Source organism: Mastigoproctus giganteus, chromosome 9, assembly GCF_048544385.1.
Source record: "Mastigoproctus giganteus isolate SK-2022 chromosome 9, ASM4854438v1, whole genome shotgun sequence".
NCBI classification, from domain to species: Eukaryota; Metazoa; Arthropoda; class Arachnida; order Uropygi; family Thelyphonidae; genus Mastigoproctus; species Mastigoproctus giganteus.
Window position 1 is genome coordinate 143,347,192 of NC_143583.1, and position 21,094 is coordinate 143,368,285.

Consider the following 21,094-nt stretch of genomic DNA (forward strand, 5'->3'; position numbering starts at 1 on the left):
CGACCCAGCAGGTCGAGATGCTGAGGCTTTTGCAATTACTAATGAGCTAGCACAGATTGTTCATTTACCTACAAGAATACCGGACAATCCTAATCATACAGCCAATACGCTTGATCTTTTTCTCACAAACAACCCTTCTAAGTACAAGGTTGAAGTGAGAGGTCCTTTAGGCACTTCAGATCACAACTTGGTGATTGTCTCTTCTCCAATGGAACCTTTATCTCATGGCTATTCCCAACCTCATATTGTTTGGCTTTACAAGAATGCAAAATGGGATGACCTGCGAGACTTCTTTTCTTCTTTTCCTTGGTCTGATTACTGTTTCAAAACTTCTGATGTCAACGTTTGCTCAGATCGTGTCAGTGAAATTATTCTTGCAGGAATGGAATCCTTTATCCAACACTCCACTTTAAAATCTCGTCCTTTATCTAAACCTTGGTTTTCCAATAAATGTGCTAAGGCTGTCCAAGAGAAGAACGTTGCATATCGTATTTGGCTTGTTTCTAATTCTTCAGTTTCATTTTCTGCCTACACCAAAGCTCGCAACAATTGTAAAGCAGTTATTAATCAGTCCAAACTAGAGTTTGAACAGGCTAAGAGTAGAAAACTTGCTTCTTGCCCTAATGGTAGCCGAGCATTCTGGTCTCTTGCCAAAGCTATTGGCCGCAACTTTTGCCCATCTCTGCTCCCACCTCTGTCCAAACCAGATGGTTCTGTTGTCACTACAGCCAAGGATAAAGCTGACCTGCTAGCATCCCATTTTTCTTCGAGCTCATGTATTAATGATCTTGGTAAAACACCTCCCACCATTCCTAACACGCTCCATTCAATGCCTTCTGTGGTCTTCCGTCAAAAGGATATCAGAAGGATTTTGATGAATCTTGATGCTAAGAAAGCTCCAGGTCCTGATGGTATTTCTCCACTTGTTCTCAAAACCTGTGCTCCTGAGCTTACTCCTATTCTTTGCCGCCTTTTTTCACTTTCTTATTCCAAAGGTGTTTTTCCTTCTGCTTGGAAATTTGCTCATATCCAGCCAGTTCCTAAAAAGGGTGACAAATCCCTCCCATCCAATTATCGTCCCATTGCAATTACTTCTACTCTTTCTAAAGTAATGGAGAAATCAATTAACCGCCAACTCTTAAACTACCTAGAAACCTTCCGTCTGATCAATGATCGCCAGTATGGATTCCGTCAGTGTCGATCCACTGGTGATATTCTGGCTTATGTTACCCATTTATGGACTAATTCAATGGAAAGGTTCGGTGAAACACAAGTAGTTGCTCTTGACATCTCAAAGGCTTTTGATCGTGTTTGGCATAAAGGTCTTCTAAATAAGCTTCCATCTTATGGTTTGCCAACTGTTTTTAGTAATTGGTTATCCAGTTTTCTCTCTGATCGCTCACTGAAGGTGATGGTAGATGGCTCTCTGTCTTCTAACTTCTCCACTAATGCCGGTGTCCCCCAAGGTTCAGTTCTTTCCCCCACTCTTTTCCTCTTGTATATCAATGACCTTCTTCCATTGACTGGAAATCCTATCCATAGTTTTGCCGATGATAGCACATTGCACTCAACTTTCCATTTTGAGAAACCTTGTCCAGCTCAATCAGCTTCAAGTTCTCGAAAATCTGCTGCCAATTCCTTAAATGCCGATCTTCAGGTAATTCTCCAGTGGGGCAAAGACAACTTAGTTGATTTCAACCCTTCTAAAACTCAATCTTGTCTTATATCTCGCAAAAAGGATTCTTCTGCTCCTATGCTTATCTTTAGTGACACTCTGATTTCTAGGCAAAATGATATATCTCTTTTGGGGATTACCCTGACTTCTAATCTCTCTTGGCACAAGCACATTACAAATATTGCTTCCTCTGCATCTAAAAAACTTGGTTTTCTCTTTCGCTCTCGGCGTTACTTTTCTCCCAAACAGCTGCTCACTCTGTATAAATCGCAAATCCGCCCTGCCATGGAATATTGTTCCCACATCTGGGGTGGTGCCCCCAAAACCTCTCTCAGGCTTCTTGATTCCATTCAGAAGAGGGCAGTTAGGTTAATTAATGATTCATCTCTAACAGAGTCTCTCCACTCGCTTTCTCATAGACGCACTGTTTCTGCTGCATGCCTCTTCTACAGATACTTCCATGGGCACTGTTCTTCTGAATTGGCTTCTATAATTCCCGCTCTCTCCTTCAAAACAGTCCGAACACGTGCCGCCACCAGCCAACATCCATTTACTGTCCAACTTCAAACCCACAGAACCAACTTTTCATCTTCCTCATTTATTCATTCAACTGCCGTTTTCTGGAACAACCTTCCTTCATACGTATTTCCTGAAAATTACAATCTACAGAAGTTCAAGTCCAATATCAACAAATATCTTCTTTCGTCTTCTCAACCTCCAACCCAAGCACGGTACTAAGTACTATAGGTTATAATACCTCTCGTGTTTGGGGTTCTCATAAAAAAAAAAAAAAAAAAAAAAAAAGATCATCAGCAGTTGACCCATCGATATCAAGTGGACCAATCTGATTCATCCCCTTCCTGCTAGAGTTTACATAAGTAAAGAACTATTTGCTGTTTTTCTTTGCATCCCTTGCCAAAGATTTCTCGTAATCTGCCTTCTCCTGCCTAACCACCTTTGTAACTTGGTTACAGATCAACTTGTATCTATCATAGGCTTCTGTGTCATGTGTAAATTTGTATGTATCCCATGCATTTTTTTTCTCTGCCATATGTCCCATTAGTTCATCTGACATCCACTTAGGCCTAAACCTTGAACAATATTTCTTAGTTGGTATGTAAAGCCTAGTAGCTTCCAAGATAAGTTCTTTGAATGCTTCCCATTTTGAATTTGCTGTTGGTAACATCATCAGTTGGTCCCACTGTACAGAATTTAAATACTGTCTCAGTCCATCGTAGTCGCCTTTACAAAAGCAATAACCCTTCCCTTTACCCTTAATGGTAGTTACCTCTTTGAGTAAATCCCACTTCAGCACACTGTGCTCACTGCCACCTAGTGGTTCATTTACCTGCAGGTTCTTAATGCATGAAGAATCACTACTGATAATCCAATCAAGAGTATTATTCCCTCTAGTTGCCTCCCGAACATGCTGATGTAGAAAACAATCATCCAATAAATCCACAAAAGCCTTGCTAGTGTGTGAGTGACCAGCCCCCAAATTCTAGTCAATATCTGGGAAATTAAAATCCCCCATTATAAGACTCTCTGATTTGCTGGCCCACTCTATTTCCCCATACAGTTTCTTATTATACTCATCAGAATCATTAGGCCTATAACACACTCCTACTCTCAATTTTGATCTCCCAATGCTTATGTCACACCAAACTGATTCGACACTGCACTGTCCAGCAATGTCGACTGGATTCACTTCCTTGGATTTTATGTATTTCTTAATAGCATAACCCCTCCTCCCTTCCTTCCCTGTCTATCCTTTCTGTAGAGATTGTACTCCCCAAATTCCAGTTCTGCATTCCTTATATCTGTGTGACACCACGTCTCTGAAATCCCCACAATATCTGCCTTTGATGTTTTGAGCAATACCTCAAATTCATCAAATTTATTTACTAAACTCCTAGCATTGGTGTACACGCAAGTATACATGCACCTGTTCTTTTTCTTAGCTCCCCTAAACACAACCTATGTGTTTTTTTGTACCCCAATGATTCCCAGCAGTCTCTGAAATATCCTGCATCTTATTTTCCAGGCTGCAGCTCATTCCAATAGAAACAGTGCAAGAATCACTTTCACCTCTGCCAGTGGCTACTGTTAATCTATTAGTCCTTGTATCCCCCCCAATCTAGCAGTTTTCCGACCCACCTAACACTGCCTCGATAGCATCAGCAAACATTCTTGCACCCTTTCTATTTAAGTGTATCCCATCCCTGTAGAAGCAGTCTCTCCTGTCATGTTTGTGGTTGTAGGTTATCTTGGTACAGTTTTTTTGTGTATTTCAGTTTTCTCCGGTCCTAGTTTCGTGATTCATTATCAGCTTCTGGATGCTGTGCGTGGTGGTTTGCTATAAGTGCTCTCCTTCTAGCGAAGAGTTTCTGTGCAAAGATGGTAAGGGCTTTGTATTTATGTTCCGAGTCGAGAAGGTGCTGTTCCATGTTTTGCGGGAAGTACTTGATGATTTTAGTGTAAGTGTGTTGTTGAGTTTAACGACACATAGGCTACTAGGGCCATATTGTGTCTTTCTAATGGTGTGCAATCAGAAATGTGTAAGGTCAAGCGGAACCAGGGGTTTCCCCCAACTCCACGTAGTTTACATTGTGGTGTGTTACAGTACACTGTAAATGTCAGAGATTTAAAAGTGTGTGGGTCTTGAATCGTTTAGTGTTGTGTACTTTTGTTGTTCTGGTTGTTTAGCTGTTGGACCCCTGTTGGGGCTCAACATTGCCCCACTTACGCCCCGTGGAGACAGACCAGGAGCCCAGTAGCTTATATATACTCTGGCAGGTCCTGCCACCTAATTTCCTGAGATTTCGGTGGTTAGGACCTAAAAAAAAAGGGGGGGGGGACACCTAAGTTTAGAAAAAGCCAGAGGTTAATGTCATTCAGGTTTCAATTTAGAAATCATTAATTTTGATTAGTTACATGGGGTGCACGCTGGTGTATTAGTCAGAGTAGGGGGGAAAGACAGAAGCATGGGGTCGATAGGGAAGCAACCCCCCAGATGGTCTGTAAGGCCTATGCATGCAAAGTATATGGGGTGGCAGGAGATAATTAGACCATCTCCTCCTCCCCCTGCCGGGGAGAGAAAAAAAGGTACCAGGCAAAGGAGCTGGTACATTTGGCTGCATGGCAGTGAGGCTGCAGCAGTCATAGTGTAGTCATATAAGATCATGGCTGTAGTAGAGTCTCTTGAGACAGTGTCCCATCCAGGTTGAATGTCTTTGTCTTTGGTTCCCTATCTTCGGTTAGTACATTTGTCAGTTTCACTTAGGTCTCATATTTGTTGGTACACAGGCAGGGTTTCTTGGTTCCAGTGTTGGTTCATATCATTGTAGGAAGTGTGCCGAAGAGTGGGCTGTGGTCACAGAGGTGAACAGTCACATTTGCACGACGCTCCACTTGATGTAGACGGCGGATGGTGATCGTAAGACAACTCAGCTGGATTGTGTATGTTCTTGAAGCACTTAACATGGATCCCTTGATTCTTAAGGTAATCACAGATGAAGAGAAGTAATTTATTTAGTTCTTGCTAGTTAATATATATTTTTGTGTTTTTGAGCATATTTCTGCATGGTGCGATCGCTATAGCGCTAGTGGTAACGATCTTACTGTCAGAACCCTTGACTTGCCTACGCCTCAAGGGCCCAAAATTCTTAACTAGATTAGACAGAAAACAAGTTATATCAAGGTTATCTTTAATGGGGAACTGAGATCTAGTAATAGATTAAAGATATTTTTAGTTTTTAAGATAGTTTCCCGCCAAAACCAGGAAATCCCATTACTTGGGTTATAACATGTCTAATTTTGAACAGACACATCAAATTATTTCTCCCAACAGAAGAAACAATATAATAGGGACAGAATGACTGAAAAGGACCTAAATATGGAAAAAAAAAATATGCAGAAACCAGGAGACAACCCTGACTTAAATATAGAGGATATCCCAGACTCAGATATCAGAGTTTTAAGGGAAAGAACCCCCAACAATAATGAGCAAATAAATAACAAAGACACTGAAGCATGTCCCTCAGGCCCCCCTTGGTATGAAAAGGGCAAAAAAAGGGAGAAATCAAACAGAAAATAAAGAGTACAAAGAAAAAGATAGCAATGAAATACCGAGAACAAAACAGAAGAGGAAATAAAGTTTGAAACCATTAACCAGATTCAAGACCCAATCAAACAAATTAAAGAGTTAAAACTATACCTAGAAAACTTTCTCCACAAGCAAACAAAAAGAATAATGTCTGCAACAAGACTACAGATAGTCAACTGTTGGACAGTCTTGGAGCAAAGAGTCAGAGTTGAACACAGAAAACAGAGTTTTAAAAACCAAAGTGGAAACTGTGACAGAAGAAAAAAATAATTATAAAGAGATCAACACATTAAGTTATGCCCAAGTAGCAAGGGCAAATAAAACAGTGGCTAAAAGGCCGAAAGAGGTTAACAAGGCAAAGCAGACATCCAGAAATAAAGAAACAAACACTGTCATACTAAAAGCAATGTCTGACTCGGCCCACAAATCCAGTGAGGCTGTCAAAGAAACAGTGATGACACAACTAAAACCCTACTTAAAGGACATAAAAATTAAAAGTATGAAAAAAGTGAAAGAAAATGGGGTGCTACTGGAAGTAGCAAATAAAGAGGATTTAAAAAAGGTGGAGGCAATACCTGAAGTCACAAAACTTGGGCTTAAAACAGAAAAGCTGAAAGGAAAAACTACTAACATCTTAATTTTTTATGTACCAGAGGCAACATCAGAAAAAGACCTAATGATGAATATATACTATAAAAACTCCAGTAGCATAATGACAATAGATGAATTTGCTGCTGAATTCCTTCTAAAAAGAGGAACCAAAAGCAAAAGAAATGGTTAATTTAACATAATAGCAGAAATTACACCTAAAATATGGAAGGCACTGCAGGAACAACTGAGAATCTATGCTGGCTGGACCAGCCATAGATTCAGGGAACATTTCCCCATACAAAAGTGTTTTAAATGTCATAAGTATGGTCATACTGCCAGGGACTGCAGTCAAAAAGAATCGTATGTGGTCACTGTGCAGTCGCTGGCCACGATGACAAAAGCTGCAAAAATAAGGCTCAACAGCCAAAATGTGCTACCTGCAAGGCAGCACGGCTGACTGACTATGCACACAGCATCAGGGATGACAAATGCCTCTGCTATAAAAAAAATGATAAAACTTATACAATCTAGGACCAATTATAGGCCAGATTGAAAATATAAACATGACTAGGGCTCTAAATCTGGTCCAATTGAATGCTCAAAGAGCAAGAGCTGTTGTAGATCAGATCAAGCTCAAATTAGAAGAAAATGACATAGACATTGGCACTCCAAGAACCACACATACACATATGTAGGAAGTGCACCGTCACTATTCCTAGGCAAGACAGCTAGTATCTTCCACATAGTTATCATTCCGGGGTGTGTCCAAAAGGATGTTCTGATTTGTTATCTAGCTGGTCGTCTTTCATTCCTGGTGTATTGCATTTAGCGTTCTCCTTCTTGAAAACAGTTCTTGAGTGAAGTTGGTTAGGGCTTTGTATTCCTCCTCTGAATCTAGTAGGTGAAACTCTTGCCCTTTGGGGAGGTATCTTATACTTGTGATTAGAATGCACCTGAGATCCTCATATTGCGGACAGTCGTACACGATGTGTTCCCAGGTTTCAATCTCTTCACATGTATAGAATGAGTCCCCTACAAGGGCGAAGTCCATTAACTTTGTGTTGAAGGGGCCGTGTCCAGTTAGCAAGTACGTTGTTTTCAACCCCGAAAAGAACTAAAAGTAGGCGATTTTGGATAAATTTTTTCAAGTTGTGTCAAGAACTTGTGGGTGATGGCTCCTGGTTGTTTCTGCCCATCCTGTCCTGCAGCAGGTGAGACTGAAGCCCGATTTTTTCTGCCTTATGGTTGTTTGTTGGGTCTATTGTAAATTCCAGGAAAGTGGTGGTTATTCCCTTAGATAAGTAGTAAAGGAGTCCTGTTCTTGCGATTTCAAGATCAAGTGGAAGTACTGCTGCTATCACCTGCAGCGTTGAATTGCATCCGGGGTTCTCTTATTTACGACCAAGGCCTTTTTGTCGTACCAGATTGCTGAAACGAATGTAATTATTGGGAGGATGGTTGTCTTGTAGTATAAGGCTAGGGTATGCTTTTTGAGACCCTAGCTACCATGGCAGAGTAGTTTCTGATCTTTTGTCTTAGGAATTTGAGATGTGGTTGGAAGGATAAGTTATTGTCTAGTATGACACCCAAGTATTTTAGTTGACTGGCAGACTTGATAGTTGTCCCATCAATCTTAATCTGGGGTGGTCATCTCAGTTGCAGGGTTCCTTTAAGCAGCGCCGACGATGTCTTTGTTGGTGACATTGTTAAGAAATTCTTCTTGGCCCACTGTTGGAGTATCTGCAGGGACTGATTAGCCAGAATTTCCAACTGGGCTCTGGAGTTTGCTTGCACTATAAAAATCAGGTCATCTGCAAAGGCCGGCACCCCACCGCCCCTAGGTCTATCCTCAAGAACTCATCAAATACCAAGTCTCACAGGAGTGGGCTCAATACAGACCCCTGTAGACATCCTCTGTGTACTGTTCTTGCAAATTTTTTTGTATGGAGTGTTTATCTCAATTTTTCTTTGTGAGAGATAGGTTTCTATGACTTTATAGAGGTTGATGGGTACTTTAGCTTCCCTGAGTCTGCCCAGGACGCTCGGCCACCAGAGTAAATCGAACGCCACAGCAAAGTCAATCTGTATTACGAGGAAATACTTGATGTCACATTCTTTGACCTTGTTAAGTAGGTTTCTAAGGGCTTCTGTTGTGGAGGATCCTGGTTTAAATCCAAACTGATTCCCAGCTGGGAGGCCAGCCGCTTCGTAGTGTTGGAGGATTCGTTTGTGCAGTAGCTTTTCAAACAATTTGCTAACTACTGAAAGAAGTGTGATAGGCCTGTAGGATTTCGGGCACTCTAATTTCTTAGTTGGACTCTTGATAAGTTTTATGTTGGCTGTTTTCCATTTTGTTGGGAATTTCCCTACCTCTAGGCATCTGTTGAACAAGGTCAATAGAAGTTGCGGTGAATATTCTATTACTTTTTTAAGTTTTTCGGGTTCTATTATGTCTAGGCTGGGATATTTTCTGTTTCTTATCCGGACGGTAGCAGCACTGAGCTCCTCCATTTGAGGGGGGGGGGGCTCCGTGGTTTGTGTGTTGTAGTTGCGGTTTTCTTGACAGAGATGATTTTGTTCCTGTAGAGTTGGGACCGCGGTTCCTTGAATATGGCATTCAAGATGTTGTCCACCAATTGTTCCCAAGTTGTCATTTGACGTGGGGTTTGTGTGGTAGTCACTACTCCCCCCCCAAAGGAGTTTGTTGGTAATAACCCTATAGACTGTTCCCCAGGGGTCATCATTTCCAGTTGTTGTCACTAAGCATTCCCAAGTTCGTTCCTTACTTTTCCAGATGGTGTCCGTGTATCGGCTTCTGGTTTCCCTATAATATTGCCTGAGCGTTTTCCCTTCGGCTTCTGGCCACGTCCTGCGAGCTCATTGAAACTCCTTTCTTCCTTTGGTTACCACTTTGCAGAGGGTATTGATTTCCGGAGTCCACCAGGGGATGGCTCCGGGTTTCGGGTTCCTTTTGATAGCTTCGTTGTTGCTTGTATCTGTGATTATTTTAGTTGTCTTATCTTGCAGTATGTTCGGGTTGGCTTGCGGGTCTAAACTTCAGGGATTGCATTCCACTGCTTCATTCAATAGGTTTCTGAAGAGCTCCCAGTTGGCACTGGTTATGGCGTATCTGTTTATCATCTGCTTGGCTGGTCGTGTTCTTGTTATCTTGCAGGTTATGACCCGGTGGTCTGAAGTGGTCCACGAATCTTCGACCCTCCAATCAGTCATGAACCCATCAAGATTTCTCGATGCCAGGGAGATGTCGATCGTGGCCTCCCACAGGGTATTACAATTTGTTGTTGTTGTTTGTTTGTTATTTGGTTTTTAGGAGCATTAGCAACTAAGGCCATATTGCTCCGGGATATGCGGTGGTCATTCCCTGACCTTTCCGCATCCTCCGTATTTGGTGGTGACGGGCTCGAACCCCGGTCTAATCAAGAAGAGTGTGCTACGCACTGTTGCTCCTTCCCACCTGGCTACGGAGGCGCCTGGTATTACAATAGGTTGGCAGATGATGTGGCTGGTTTAGAACAGTAAATTGGGAGCCCATGAGGAAGTCCTCCAGAAGTTGGCCATTTCTGGTGCCTCTTCTGTCCGGTGTAGCACTATGCCATGCTGGCAAACGGCAATTGACATCCGCGCTGATGATAATTTTTTGGTTAGGCAGTGTATCCAAAAGTCGTAAATAGTTTATTGTGAAGGTTATTTCTTCTTTTGATCGGCAGTATAGTGACACCATGTAGAACACGCCCAGGACTGTGATAAGGTGTGTGCATGCGGCCCAGGTCATGCAGAACTGCATGATCCTGGTGGCCAGGATGTTCTGATTTCTGATCAACATGACCACCCATGGGGATATCCTCAACTGTCTGAATAATTTTGAAATGCAGTGGATAGCCCCTGACCAGCTTTTTATGTACATATGGCTCCTGGAGTAGTATAATGTCTGCACTTTCCTCCTCTGCTTTTACTCTGACCTGGATGGCCACCACTCTGGCCCATTATGCATTTCTCTGTAAGATCTTTATCACTGTGGAATTAAAGTTTTTAATTCGTGTCTCCATAGTTAATTCTTCCTTGGTAGACACTCTTGGCTTTCAGATATATCGGGCATTTCGGATCTCTGATGGAGTGATCATGGTCTAGTTTCTGCAACTTATGGTTTGCGCATACAGAGTCGTGGTTCTTGTTTGGGCAAGTGTTGTAGTCATGCTCCTTTTCAGAGCAGTGACCACATGTCTTGATATCCTAGACATGTGTGGCCAAACCTGCAGCATTTGTAGCACTTGGGAACAGCCACATGCTCCCTGAAGCAACAGGATCCCCAGTCTATGTAGATTCTTGATTGATTTCATATTACTTGCCAGGCTTCCAGCACTAGTTCAACTACCCAGTTATTTCCTGAAACATTCCCTTGATTTGATGGAGTATTTCGGAGTTATTAACTGTCGCAATTTCCTTTCCGGATATCCCCCCCCCCCCCGGAGATTCCTTTGATATATTTGCTCTGTCAGTTCTTATGCAGTAATATCCTTGTTTACTTTTGGGTGGCTCCGTGCTCAGTCCAAGGTTTGCAATCTTTGGGTTTTCCATTATTTTCCCATGCTTCTTTTTTGGTCTCTGTCTCTACAACTATACCCACATTTCTCATTTTCCTAATTTCCCTTACTTTCGTTTGCTTTAGGTCCTCTTTTAGATTTGTCATTATTTTGGTTTTGATTTCATCACTAGTTTTTACTTCTTCCAGGTTTTTTGGTCTTAAGATGACCAAATTTGGTGTTGGTAACAGTGCTCTTCTCTTATTCTGCTTTGTCCCCGCTGTATCAGTTGCAGTAGCTGTTATTTTGGTCCTCGGTGTATCTGAATAAGAGAGAACGTATGGCATTTGTTTTTCTCTCTCTTCTAAGTATGCCTCCACCTTCGCTTTCATCTTTTCATGCTCCATGTGTTCCTTGTTTAAGATTATCTCCAGCTTGGTCCATAAGGTGACAATATGTCCCCCGAGGCTAACTGAGACTCTACTACTCTGGTCCTTCAACAGATCTTTCAATGTAGTTCTGAGGACGAGTGACTTCTCTAGTAACCTCAGGCAGAGTCTGGTCTAGAGGGATGTCCAGTGGTCTGGTGTCTTCATTTGAGTGTTGTGAAGCACAGCCTTCCTGGCCCTCCTTCAGCTCACAATTTACCCAAACTGAGTACTCTTCTTGCTTAGTGCCAGCTTCAGCTTGGCTTTGTTTACCAAGCTGGTTCACATGTACGTGGCTGTCACTGACACGTCGCCTTCTACTCTTGTTATTTAAAACTTGCGGTCGCAAAGTAGCTAGATTAATGGAGGTTACTTCATAGTTGTCATTAATATCGGAGAGGTCATTTATCGGCAATTTTATCTGGGTGATATAATTTTTATTGTGAATTGGTTTGGAGGAGGAAGGCGTATTATGCTTGCTGGTTACTTTCATAATCTTGTGATTTTTCCGGTGTCTGGTCCTTTAGTGTACTTCCGTCCGCAATGTTGTTGTTGTATGGCATCCCACACAGTATTTCATTGTCATTACTTGCCCCTAAGTTCCCACGAGGCAGATCCTTAGTTCGGAGTGTCCTGGAGGTCTGGAAGGTGCCTATTTCTGGAAATTCAAGAGATGTGACTGACTTCTGGGGGGATTTGCAGCATTTCCCTAAAAAAAAGAACTCCGGAATTTTGCTGGCAGTTTATTTATGTGTGCAATCTTGCTGCAGGAACAGCAAATAAGGTTATTGTACCTGATGCATTTGATATGTGAGTTTGAATTGAGGTTTTTTTCCATTCTACATAGGTGACAGGTACCAGTCTTGTTATTACCACATATAGGCTTTTACACTTGATATTGTTTGGTTGTGTATTTCAGCGTGGCTAAGAATGGAGACAATGATTATCAGTCAACAGAGGGGTTCCCTAGGGATACAGATTATTTTGGAAGGACTGAGTGAAAGCAGGTGTATAGCTGGAGGTGCTTGGTTGCATCTAAAAGGCGCACATTGGCAGGTAGGCAACAGCAAAGAGATAGGCAAACTACATACATGACGTTTGGCGGGCCTAGCAAGTCTAACTAAGAATACAATGAACGGAGTCCGCCATTACTTACTACAGTACAAATTGTTATCCGAAAAATAAGTCAAAAAATACTTCACTGCATCTTTGGATCCAACGTTGAAAATGCTCTCAGCGGGTAAGAATGACCTTGAGTAATCACTCAGAGCTATAAAATATCACTAAACAGCGTTAAAACTAATTAATTTCAGTTAAATTTAAGAGTACAAATTAACACACAACTACATAACTCGCCACCTAGCAGCAACCAATGATGATTTTAGTGTGTGGTATTTTTGGAAACATTCACCAGTAAACAATACCAAACTCTGTTTTCTTCCACCGCTAACCCTTCTGTCCCTACATACTGCACAGTCCTTGCTTGAATTTTCTCGTTTCATCGCAAAATGAGGACAACCATCCAATCTCTCTTTGAATTTTATGGCCTTTTTCTAGAAAAGACATTTTTATTTGGAACAACTAGCTGAACAAGTTTCTTTCGAAAGTGAGTGCGACAAACACTTTTTCTGAGATGGATCCGCTGCCATCATTAAGATGAAGCTGTTCAACAATTAAGACTTCTAATAGCCAGAAAAACAACTTTCTCCACCATTTCATCAATTTCTTAGTGAACAAATAACTCACACAGTAATGGTCAGCTCTGACTACTACTCCCATAATTTTTGTATTTTCACAAATAGCAACTGCCTTTTCAGTCTATAAGATTTCCCCTCCTTTTACCTTTCTTGTTGTAACCACAGGTTGGATATCATAGAAAGCAGAAAGCATAAGTATAGTTCTTTTTGCTTTCCATGTTAGCACTTGAACTGTATCCTCCTGTCGGAAACCAACAACTCTATGTTTTTCAATTTTCTTTGTCATCTTAATCTCTAGTGGTAAGCTTTTCCTCTTTCCCAAGGTGCCCATTAGATGTATATTCTGTTTATGTAGTTCTGCTAGTTAAATACTAGTGTAAAATCGATCAATGAACAAATGAAACCCACTACCCTCAACACTTTGAAGAAGTTTCTAGATGAGATGAAATGAAGCCACACCAGCACTGGTTGAAAGATTGTCAACAATTTCTTCATCACTGCTGCAAGGTTATCACTGGGATCAAAAATAACATTATCCTCACGATTGGACAAAATTAAATAAAATTCTGAATTGTAAAGTTCTAACAATTTCTCACTTTCTTCATCAGAAAGGCCCCTTTGAGATGGCACCATGACAAAACACTTTGTTTCTAGCAGAGAATAAATGCACAGTGAACATTAAAAATGTAGAAGAAAACCTACAGCCACCAGCTGGTAACAATTGAATGTAAACATTTAGTTAGTTTGTGAAAGGGATTTATATGAAGTATAAATAGAAGGCAATTCAATAATTACTTCGGAAGAGTGGAAAAACAAGCTATAAAATTGGCAGAACAGAAAGGTGCACCTGAGAGGACATTGGATCGAAAGAGAATTTTACGATGGTGCTTTAGAGGAGAAACTGGACAGCAAATGGTTAAATTTTTTATACTTACTGTAGGATTCTGTATCCCCTTAAAATTTATAATCAACCCATGCATTATTCTTCTTTTCCACAAACTCATCATTTCATAGCTGCTATATTTTGACTTTTAAAAGCAGCAGGTTTGGTAACTGTATGTGGGAGGAAGAAAGTAAGAAAATTTTAAAATCCAGACTTTGGACCTGAAATTAAATTTCGCTGACAACATACACATTTTATATTAAGGTACATTAATAGGAATGTTCACCAGTATTTATTTTCAAAGATAATCTTACCTTGCATTTTTCTACCTGTGATTTTCTGTTTGGATTGTTTGTTATTTTGTTTTTAGGAGCATTAGCAACTAAGGCCATATTGCTCCGGGAATATGCGGTGGTCATTCCCTGACATTTCTGCATCCTCCGTATTTGGTGGTGACGGGCTCAAACCCCGGTCTAATCAAGAAGCGTGTGCTATGCACTGCTGCTCCTTCCCACCTGGCTACGGAGGCGCCGTTTGGATTGTCTGGGCTGTCTGTTACAAACACACACCAGCAACTTATTATAATTGTTTCAAGGTCTTGCAGACTTTGCCTTCTGCAAAAATGTGCACTTTTCTCATAACTTATAATAAACTTTTCATAGGATGCCACTGTTCTAAAAGTCTAATTAAACATTTATCCAAAGACGGCAGTATATATACATGCTTGCTTCAATATCTATTTTTTTCCCCTTCAGTGGGATGCAGCAATTGAATGTTTGAATCTATTCTTCCTTTTAGTACTTCCTTCTAGATAGAAGATTCACCAGATATTCATTCACTTTCACAAGAATGCATGCAGTCCTCCCTCTTAGCGTTGAAATTAATCAAATGACAAGGACAGTCTACTGCTGCTTCAAGTGCACAAGTTTTCTTTTAATACAGTAACTTGCTGCTCCAGTTGAAAGCCTATCACAACAGGGGCATTAGTACCACCGAGTACCAGACAGTTATCTAAAGGAATACCACAGGCTTTCAGGTTGTTCAGAAAATTCCCAGTACTATACTCTGCCTTCCAACAATGGCAGTAAGAACAGGTTGCTTTCCATTTGATGATTTTTTTAGGACGGTACCTTAATGAAATATAGCTTGGAATTACTTTGATTACTACCATTTTTATCAATTGAAAATGGTAAATTTTTTCAAAGCAGTCACTACCACTTCTTTCTCTCTCCTACAATTTCATTTAAGAATGCCTGCTGTTTTTGTTTATCGATGTCTATTTTTTTTTTTGTTGTTTCACTATTTACAAAGTGAAAAAGAGAATGATTATGTTCTGTGATAAATGATGCAAGTAAATTCAGCATTTATGACTATCATTTTCACTTTGAAATGTGGCATCTATTTTTGCTTCCTTCTATGCATTTAACACAATTCTTATACAAATATCTGATTACACTGCACTTCCTGCAAGTATAAATTGAAAACTCACTATACACAGCCTACAAAGCAAATGTTCCACCTTTTCCAAATTTTATAAAAATGGGAAATCTTATGAGTCTTTTGAAATGTTATGTCGATATTTCTATGGCACCTTAAGGACATTTTTAATTAGCTTTGCACCACACATACACAAAAAAGGTTAATGCTAGATGTAACACATCTGTATCCAACATATTTTATGCAATTATAGACTGGCAAATTGATTATTCATTAGCAAAAATAAGAATAAGATTGCAGATTTTTTTCACAGCCATAGTTTTACTATTCCTTTTGCAAAAAAAAAATGGAGAAATACTATGTTATAACTGTAAGAAAGAGAGGGAGGTCAAAATAAGTCAAAAAGATGGTATCACCATCTTTTTGTGTATCTATGTAAAATCCAATGTACTGGAAAGTATGGACATCCATTCAACATTTTTTGTTTGTATAAAAAGCTTAATAGCCTCTAAATTCCGCACATCCCATGCAGCATTTGCATTTGTTAATAGTTAGTCCCACCGAAAAGAAGTCAAAAAAGTTCTAAGTTCACTGTGATCACCTTTATAAAAACGAAATCCATTTCCTCACCTCTTAGCCCTTACTGTGGTTATCTCACTTAATAAATCCCACATAAATATATTATGATCATTGCCACCTAGTGGTTCCTTCACTTAAAATGCTTAATAGATTATGAATTATTGATAAAAATTAGATTAAGAATATTGCATTCTCTTGTTACTTCTCTAACATGCTGGTATTGAAAATAGTCATCTAGCAAATTCAGAAATATTCTACTACTGATTGAACTGCCACTCCATAAGTTCCAGTCAATAATTGAAAATCTAAAATACCTCTTGATAAGACATTCCAATTTACTGGCCCACTATTTATCTATATATTTGTTCATTATACTCATCATAATGTTGTCACTCGTGTGTGTCAAAATTAATAGTAAACTGAGTTTAGAATGTTCATTTACTTATCAACCTTCTATTGGTAGACATACATAATAATAAACCATCAACTGTGAACAAAAAAATTAAGTAAAATATATTAACAGGAAGGTCAGTCAAGGATTGTGAAACAGTGTCCTTACCTTTTAAAAAAGTATCAGGTTCATTACCAAAGACATGATCGCACCATTAAAGTTCAACTATCATTAAATGTTAAGAATAATCCACCAGCTGATTCATACATGCTATTTGTGTTTCCCTTTGACCACACACAGGTCTAGAAACTAAGGTTTCTGTAATACTCATAAAGAAAATAAATACTTATAAAGTCCTATAAATACTTATAAGAGAAAACAAGCAAATCGATGTTAAAATTCTTAGAACATTACAAAATTTTTATCACCTTTCATTCAGCACATAGATAATACATTAGCTAATTCTCATTAGATTTTTAATTCAAGCAATGAAATGTATGGTATATGTAGAAGGTAGCCAGCTGTATTAAATCTAAAATATTGCACCTCTTATCATAGAAAACATTTTTACAACTGAATAAAACATCTTAGAATACCTTAGAACACCATTTTATAACACCTTTAGGATACATTTAGTAATTCAGAAAACTATTTGTTTCCTGAATTACTAAATGTATCCTAAAGTGAATAGTGAAATTATGTAAAATTTTTCTGTGAAAAAATTCTAGTCCGTTCCCTCTTATGGTGGTTAAAATTTCAAATAACTATTTCTTGTTAAAGGCCACTTATGTCCTTTTAGTAAGCAATAAATATCTACTAGTCTCTTGATTTGTGTTCCTCAGAAAAATAGAAAAAGGTACAACTTACCCTGACCTCCTAGAATAGCCTTCTAAAGTTTTACCTAAAATATAACTATTAAAAAATGATCTGTAATAATCCATCAATTCCTTAAAGTGGCTTGAAACAGGAACTAAATGCAAAACCTCAATTTTGTTTCCTCATTAAGAAAAATTATTTGAATACAAAACTACTTCAATGCAGCATTCTACTCTTGCTTATAAATGATCATTGCATACAAACTTGACTAATATCGCAATTTTCAAATAAGTAATCTATGAGGGGTAGTCAATAAGCATCTACCCTCACCTAAAAATATTTGAGTTAGGGATTTGATATTATGTATATACATACTACTAAGTCCCATAAAGTTAATGTATATTTATTTAATTTTCTAAATCTTAATTACTGAACTAGAGCTAAGAATACAGCAAGAGGTGATATGCTGGAGAAGGCTGAACGAAATCTGATCTATTATAAAATTTCTTCATTTGCAAGGCGAAAAAAAAAAAAAAAAAAAAAAAAAAAAAAGAGACTGAAAATTTGCAAGGACATTTCAGGTGGGAGAGAAGCAGTGTGCACACATCAGACAATATTCATGCACCCTTCCCCTTCAGTTCAAGGGTATCAATTTCTATAAAAGAGTCCATTCTCTTAATAGGCACAGGTGATGCAAAGAAATATTCTAACCTGTGAGCCTTGAAATTCTTAATACATTATGAATTATTGATAAAAAATAGATTAAGAATATTGCATTCTCTTGTTACTTAGGTAGTACTGACTGACAAGGCTCTCATCATGAACTCCATTTTATTGACTTGATAAAATTCTGACAATTTCAAATTCAACCCTAACAGCCATATTTTTTAAATGTCACCTACTGTCTGTTAAGTCATGCTTCAGATGGGCCATGCTTGATATCATTATAACCAACATGTACAACAATATCATCTTTTGGTCTTCAATGTCATAATTTTTTTCCTCTGGCAAACATACAATGGTCCTATTCCAGGTCTTCTTAATACATAAAATATTTTCCATTTCCCTGACAGCAGAGTGACTAATAATAGCCACCTCGTATGGAACCAACAACTTCTGATTGTGGTGATTCCATCATGTAGCCAGAAGCATAAAGCAGGCTGTAGCATTAGGTAGGGCAGCTGAGTGCTTTTATTTCTTTACTTCTTAAATGGCAATTCTTTTCTTCCAGAACTCAAATTTGTCCATCATAAAACTATATTTACCTCACAGTCTATACTTTTCCACACAAATGCATCTCCTATGGCATTATGTGCAGCATTAGGCTACTTTGCACATATGCCATAGAGTGTGCAGAGTAGCACACGAGGCCTCAATTCTTAAAACTGCCTTCAGCAATTTCCCAAGGCAAAGCACAACTTCAGTTAAAAGGTTAAATTAAACCTAAGACACAATACTTCAATATTACCATGGTAACAAGTAATCAATATGCAAGTACATTAATAATATTACAGTATTCCCAGTTACTACATCAATGCATATTAGGTAAAATTTTTAAAACACATAATATTATATACCTATAGGAGGTACATACGAGAAAATATTTAAGAATTAAACTTATCTTTAATCCTGTTCAGATATGACACAACACATTTTCACTTATACAGCTGAACAAAAACAATTGAATTCTTAAACTTACAGTTCCTACCAAATTATTCACAGCAATGGATATATTTATATTAGCATTATAATAGTAGTGGCAAATGATGCAAGAAAGCAAGCTTTGACAGCATCAGCTAAAAAAAAAAAAAAAAAAAAAACACACACCTCTCATTTCACTCATTTATTCCCTCCAATAGTTTTTAGTTTTTTCTTGAATTTACTTAAGCTATCAACTTCCACAACAACAACAACAGATAGAATTTTGTTTCAGCAATCAATCACCCGCTTGCTAAAGACAAATTTCTGCACATATATTCTGCAACTATCCTTCCTCCATTTGAATTTGTGCCCCCTCATGTGTGTATGATCTGATCTGAGCAAGAGAAAGAATCCCATCAGCACTGAGCTTGCTCAATCCATTCAATGCCTTAAACACCTCAATCCAATCAACCTCACAGGTGCCTAGAAGCTGCAATTTGCAGGACTGAAACCTTTCTTGATAAGAACACCCCCTTTGCTCCCCTCACCAATCTCACTGCCCTTCTCTACTGGTTCTAGCAGCTCCACATCCTTCCTAAATGAGGCTTCCAGATCTGTATGCAGTACTCACCTGTAACCCATAAGTGTTTAAATATTTAGACAAATACAAAAGATAAGCAAAGTTGTATGATTAGCGTGTTTAAAACTATTTCTTTTCTTTTCCAATTTGCAATGTCAGTTAAACAAAAAAAAAAAAAAAAAAAAACACCCCCCCTGAAAATGATCACAAAATCTTTTCTGATTTCTCAAGTTAACAAGGCTAACAACCATGCCAGATGGGTTGCTCCAGAACTCCCAAGTAAAGCAAACTTATATATATAAATCATTCATTGCATCCAATAAAGGGCAATAACCCAGCTAGAGAGGTTTACACAACTTAAGTCATAATATAACATAAAATAAATGTTGTTTTTTGAACAGAATAAAATAAAACTGTAACAAGTTCAATGAATATGGAGATAACAAGTCTGTAAAAGCAGTTTGAAGACATGCCACAACAAGCCAATAGGTTTTTACTGTCCAACTTCAAACTCACAGAACCAACTTTTCTTCTTCTTCCTTTATTCACTGAACTTCCATTTTCTGGAACAATGTATGATTTTCAGGAGATCTTCATACGATTTCCTGAAAATTACAATCTACAGAAGTTCAAGTCTAATGCCAACAAATATCTTCTTTCATCATCTCAACTTCCAATCCATGCATGGTACTAAGTGCTATAGATTCTAATACCTCTCATGTTTGGGGGTTTCATATAAAAAAAAAAAAAAAAAACCAAAGGTAGACCAAGCGGAAGGTGGAATCAAACAAGCATTAGAAGAAAGAGGGCTTACTCTGGTTGGGACTAAATATCTAATATAAAATAATGGATGGAAAGTTGATTATCCAGAAGGGCTGACCAGTATACAGTGAGCTGTACACTCATGAATATATGTGTACAGTGATAATTTTGTAAATGTGGTACCTAAACAAAAGATTAATAAGAGGGTAAATCAAAGATTATGACAGTTGTGAAAGAAGCTTGGAAATAAGGAGATGTATTAAAATATTCCAAATGTAACAGAAAACAAATTCTCTGTAATAAATCACATTCAGAACATTGTGGAACATGAATCGATGAAGAAAATGCTCCAGATCTTTCTTGCTGATTGTTTTAAATTTTTAAATAAAGTGAGTGTATAAATTTATGTTTAAATTTTTAATCATAATATAGTTCAGTAGTTATAAAACTTTTTTTAAAAAATTTAGTAAAACAGTGTTATCATTAAGGCTTACTGTATTTTAGCACTTTTCTTCACATAGTTTAATATCTTAGTGGAGTCCCCAGAGTTTGCTGGACCTATTATTGTTTTCTGTATTTGTTAATGATAGATGAAGGCATATCAGGCTCAAAGTCAAATTTCATAGATTAAGCAAAAGTTGGCAAGGTGATTAAACATGGTAATCTGGATATACTAATGTAACAAGATCTAGAAAAGTTAGGTAGTAAGCTAAGTGGAAATTGAAGTTTAACATTGATAAATGCAAGATACGCATATATGGGTAGCAGTAATCCCAGAATAATGTACCAACTATGTGGTACCACACACAGAGTAATGGAGAATGAAAAAAACCTGGAGTAACTAGGCAGTCAGATTTGAAGTTTTCTGAGCAGTGCAGACAGATTACCAGGAGAGTTCATGGGGTTTTGTCAATGATATTCAGAAATTTTGCCAGCACTGATAAGGAGATGATTATTTTGTTGTATAA

General features: G+C 38.5%; 1 protein-coding gene across 4 annotated transcripts in view; it reads right to left on the reverse strand.

Moving 5' to 3' along the window:
* The window catches only part of msl-3 (male-specific lethal 3), a 229,436-nt gene that overhangs the window by 148,828 nt on the left and 59,514 nt on the right, over positions 1-21,094 (reverse strand). For 3 of the 4 annotated variants that reach the window (XM_090382005.1, XM_090382004.1, XM_090382006.1), the window contains exon 4: positions 17,195-17,239. The exons of the other annotated variant lie outside the window; for it this stretch is intronic. In XM_090382005.1, the coding sequence (XP_090238131.1) occupies positions 17,195-17,239 (45 nt within the window). The remainder of the gene's footprint in view (positions 1-17,194; positions 17,240-21,094) is intronic. 4 annotated transcript variants of the gene reach the window in all.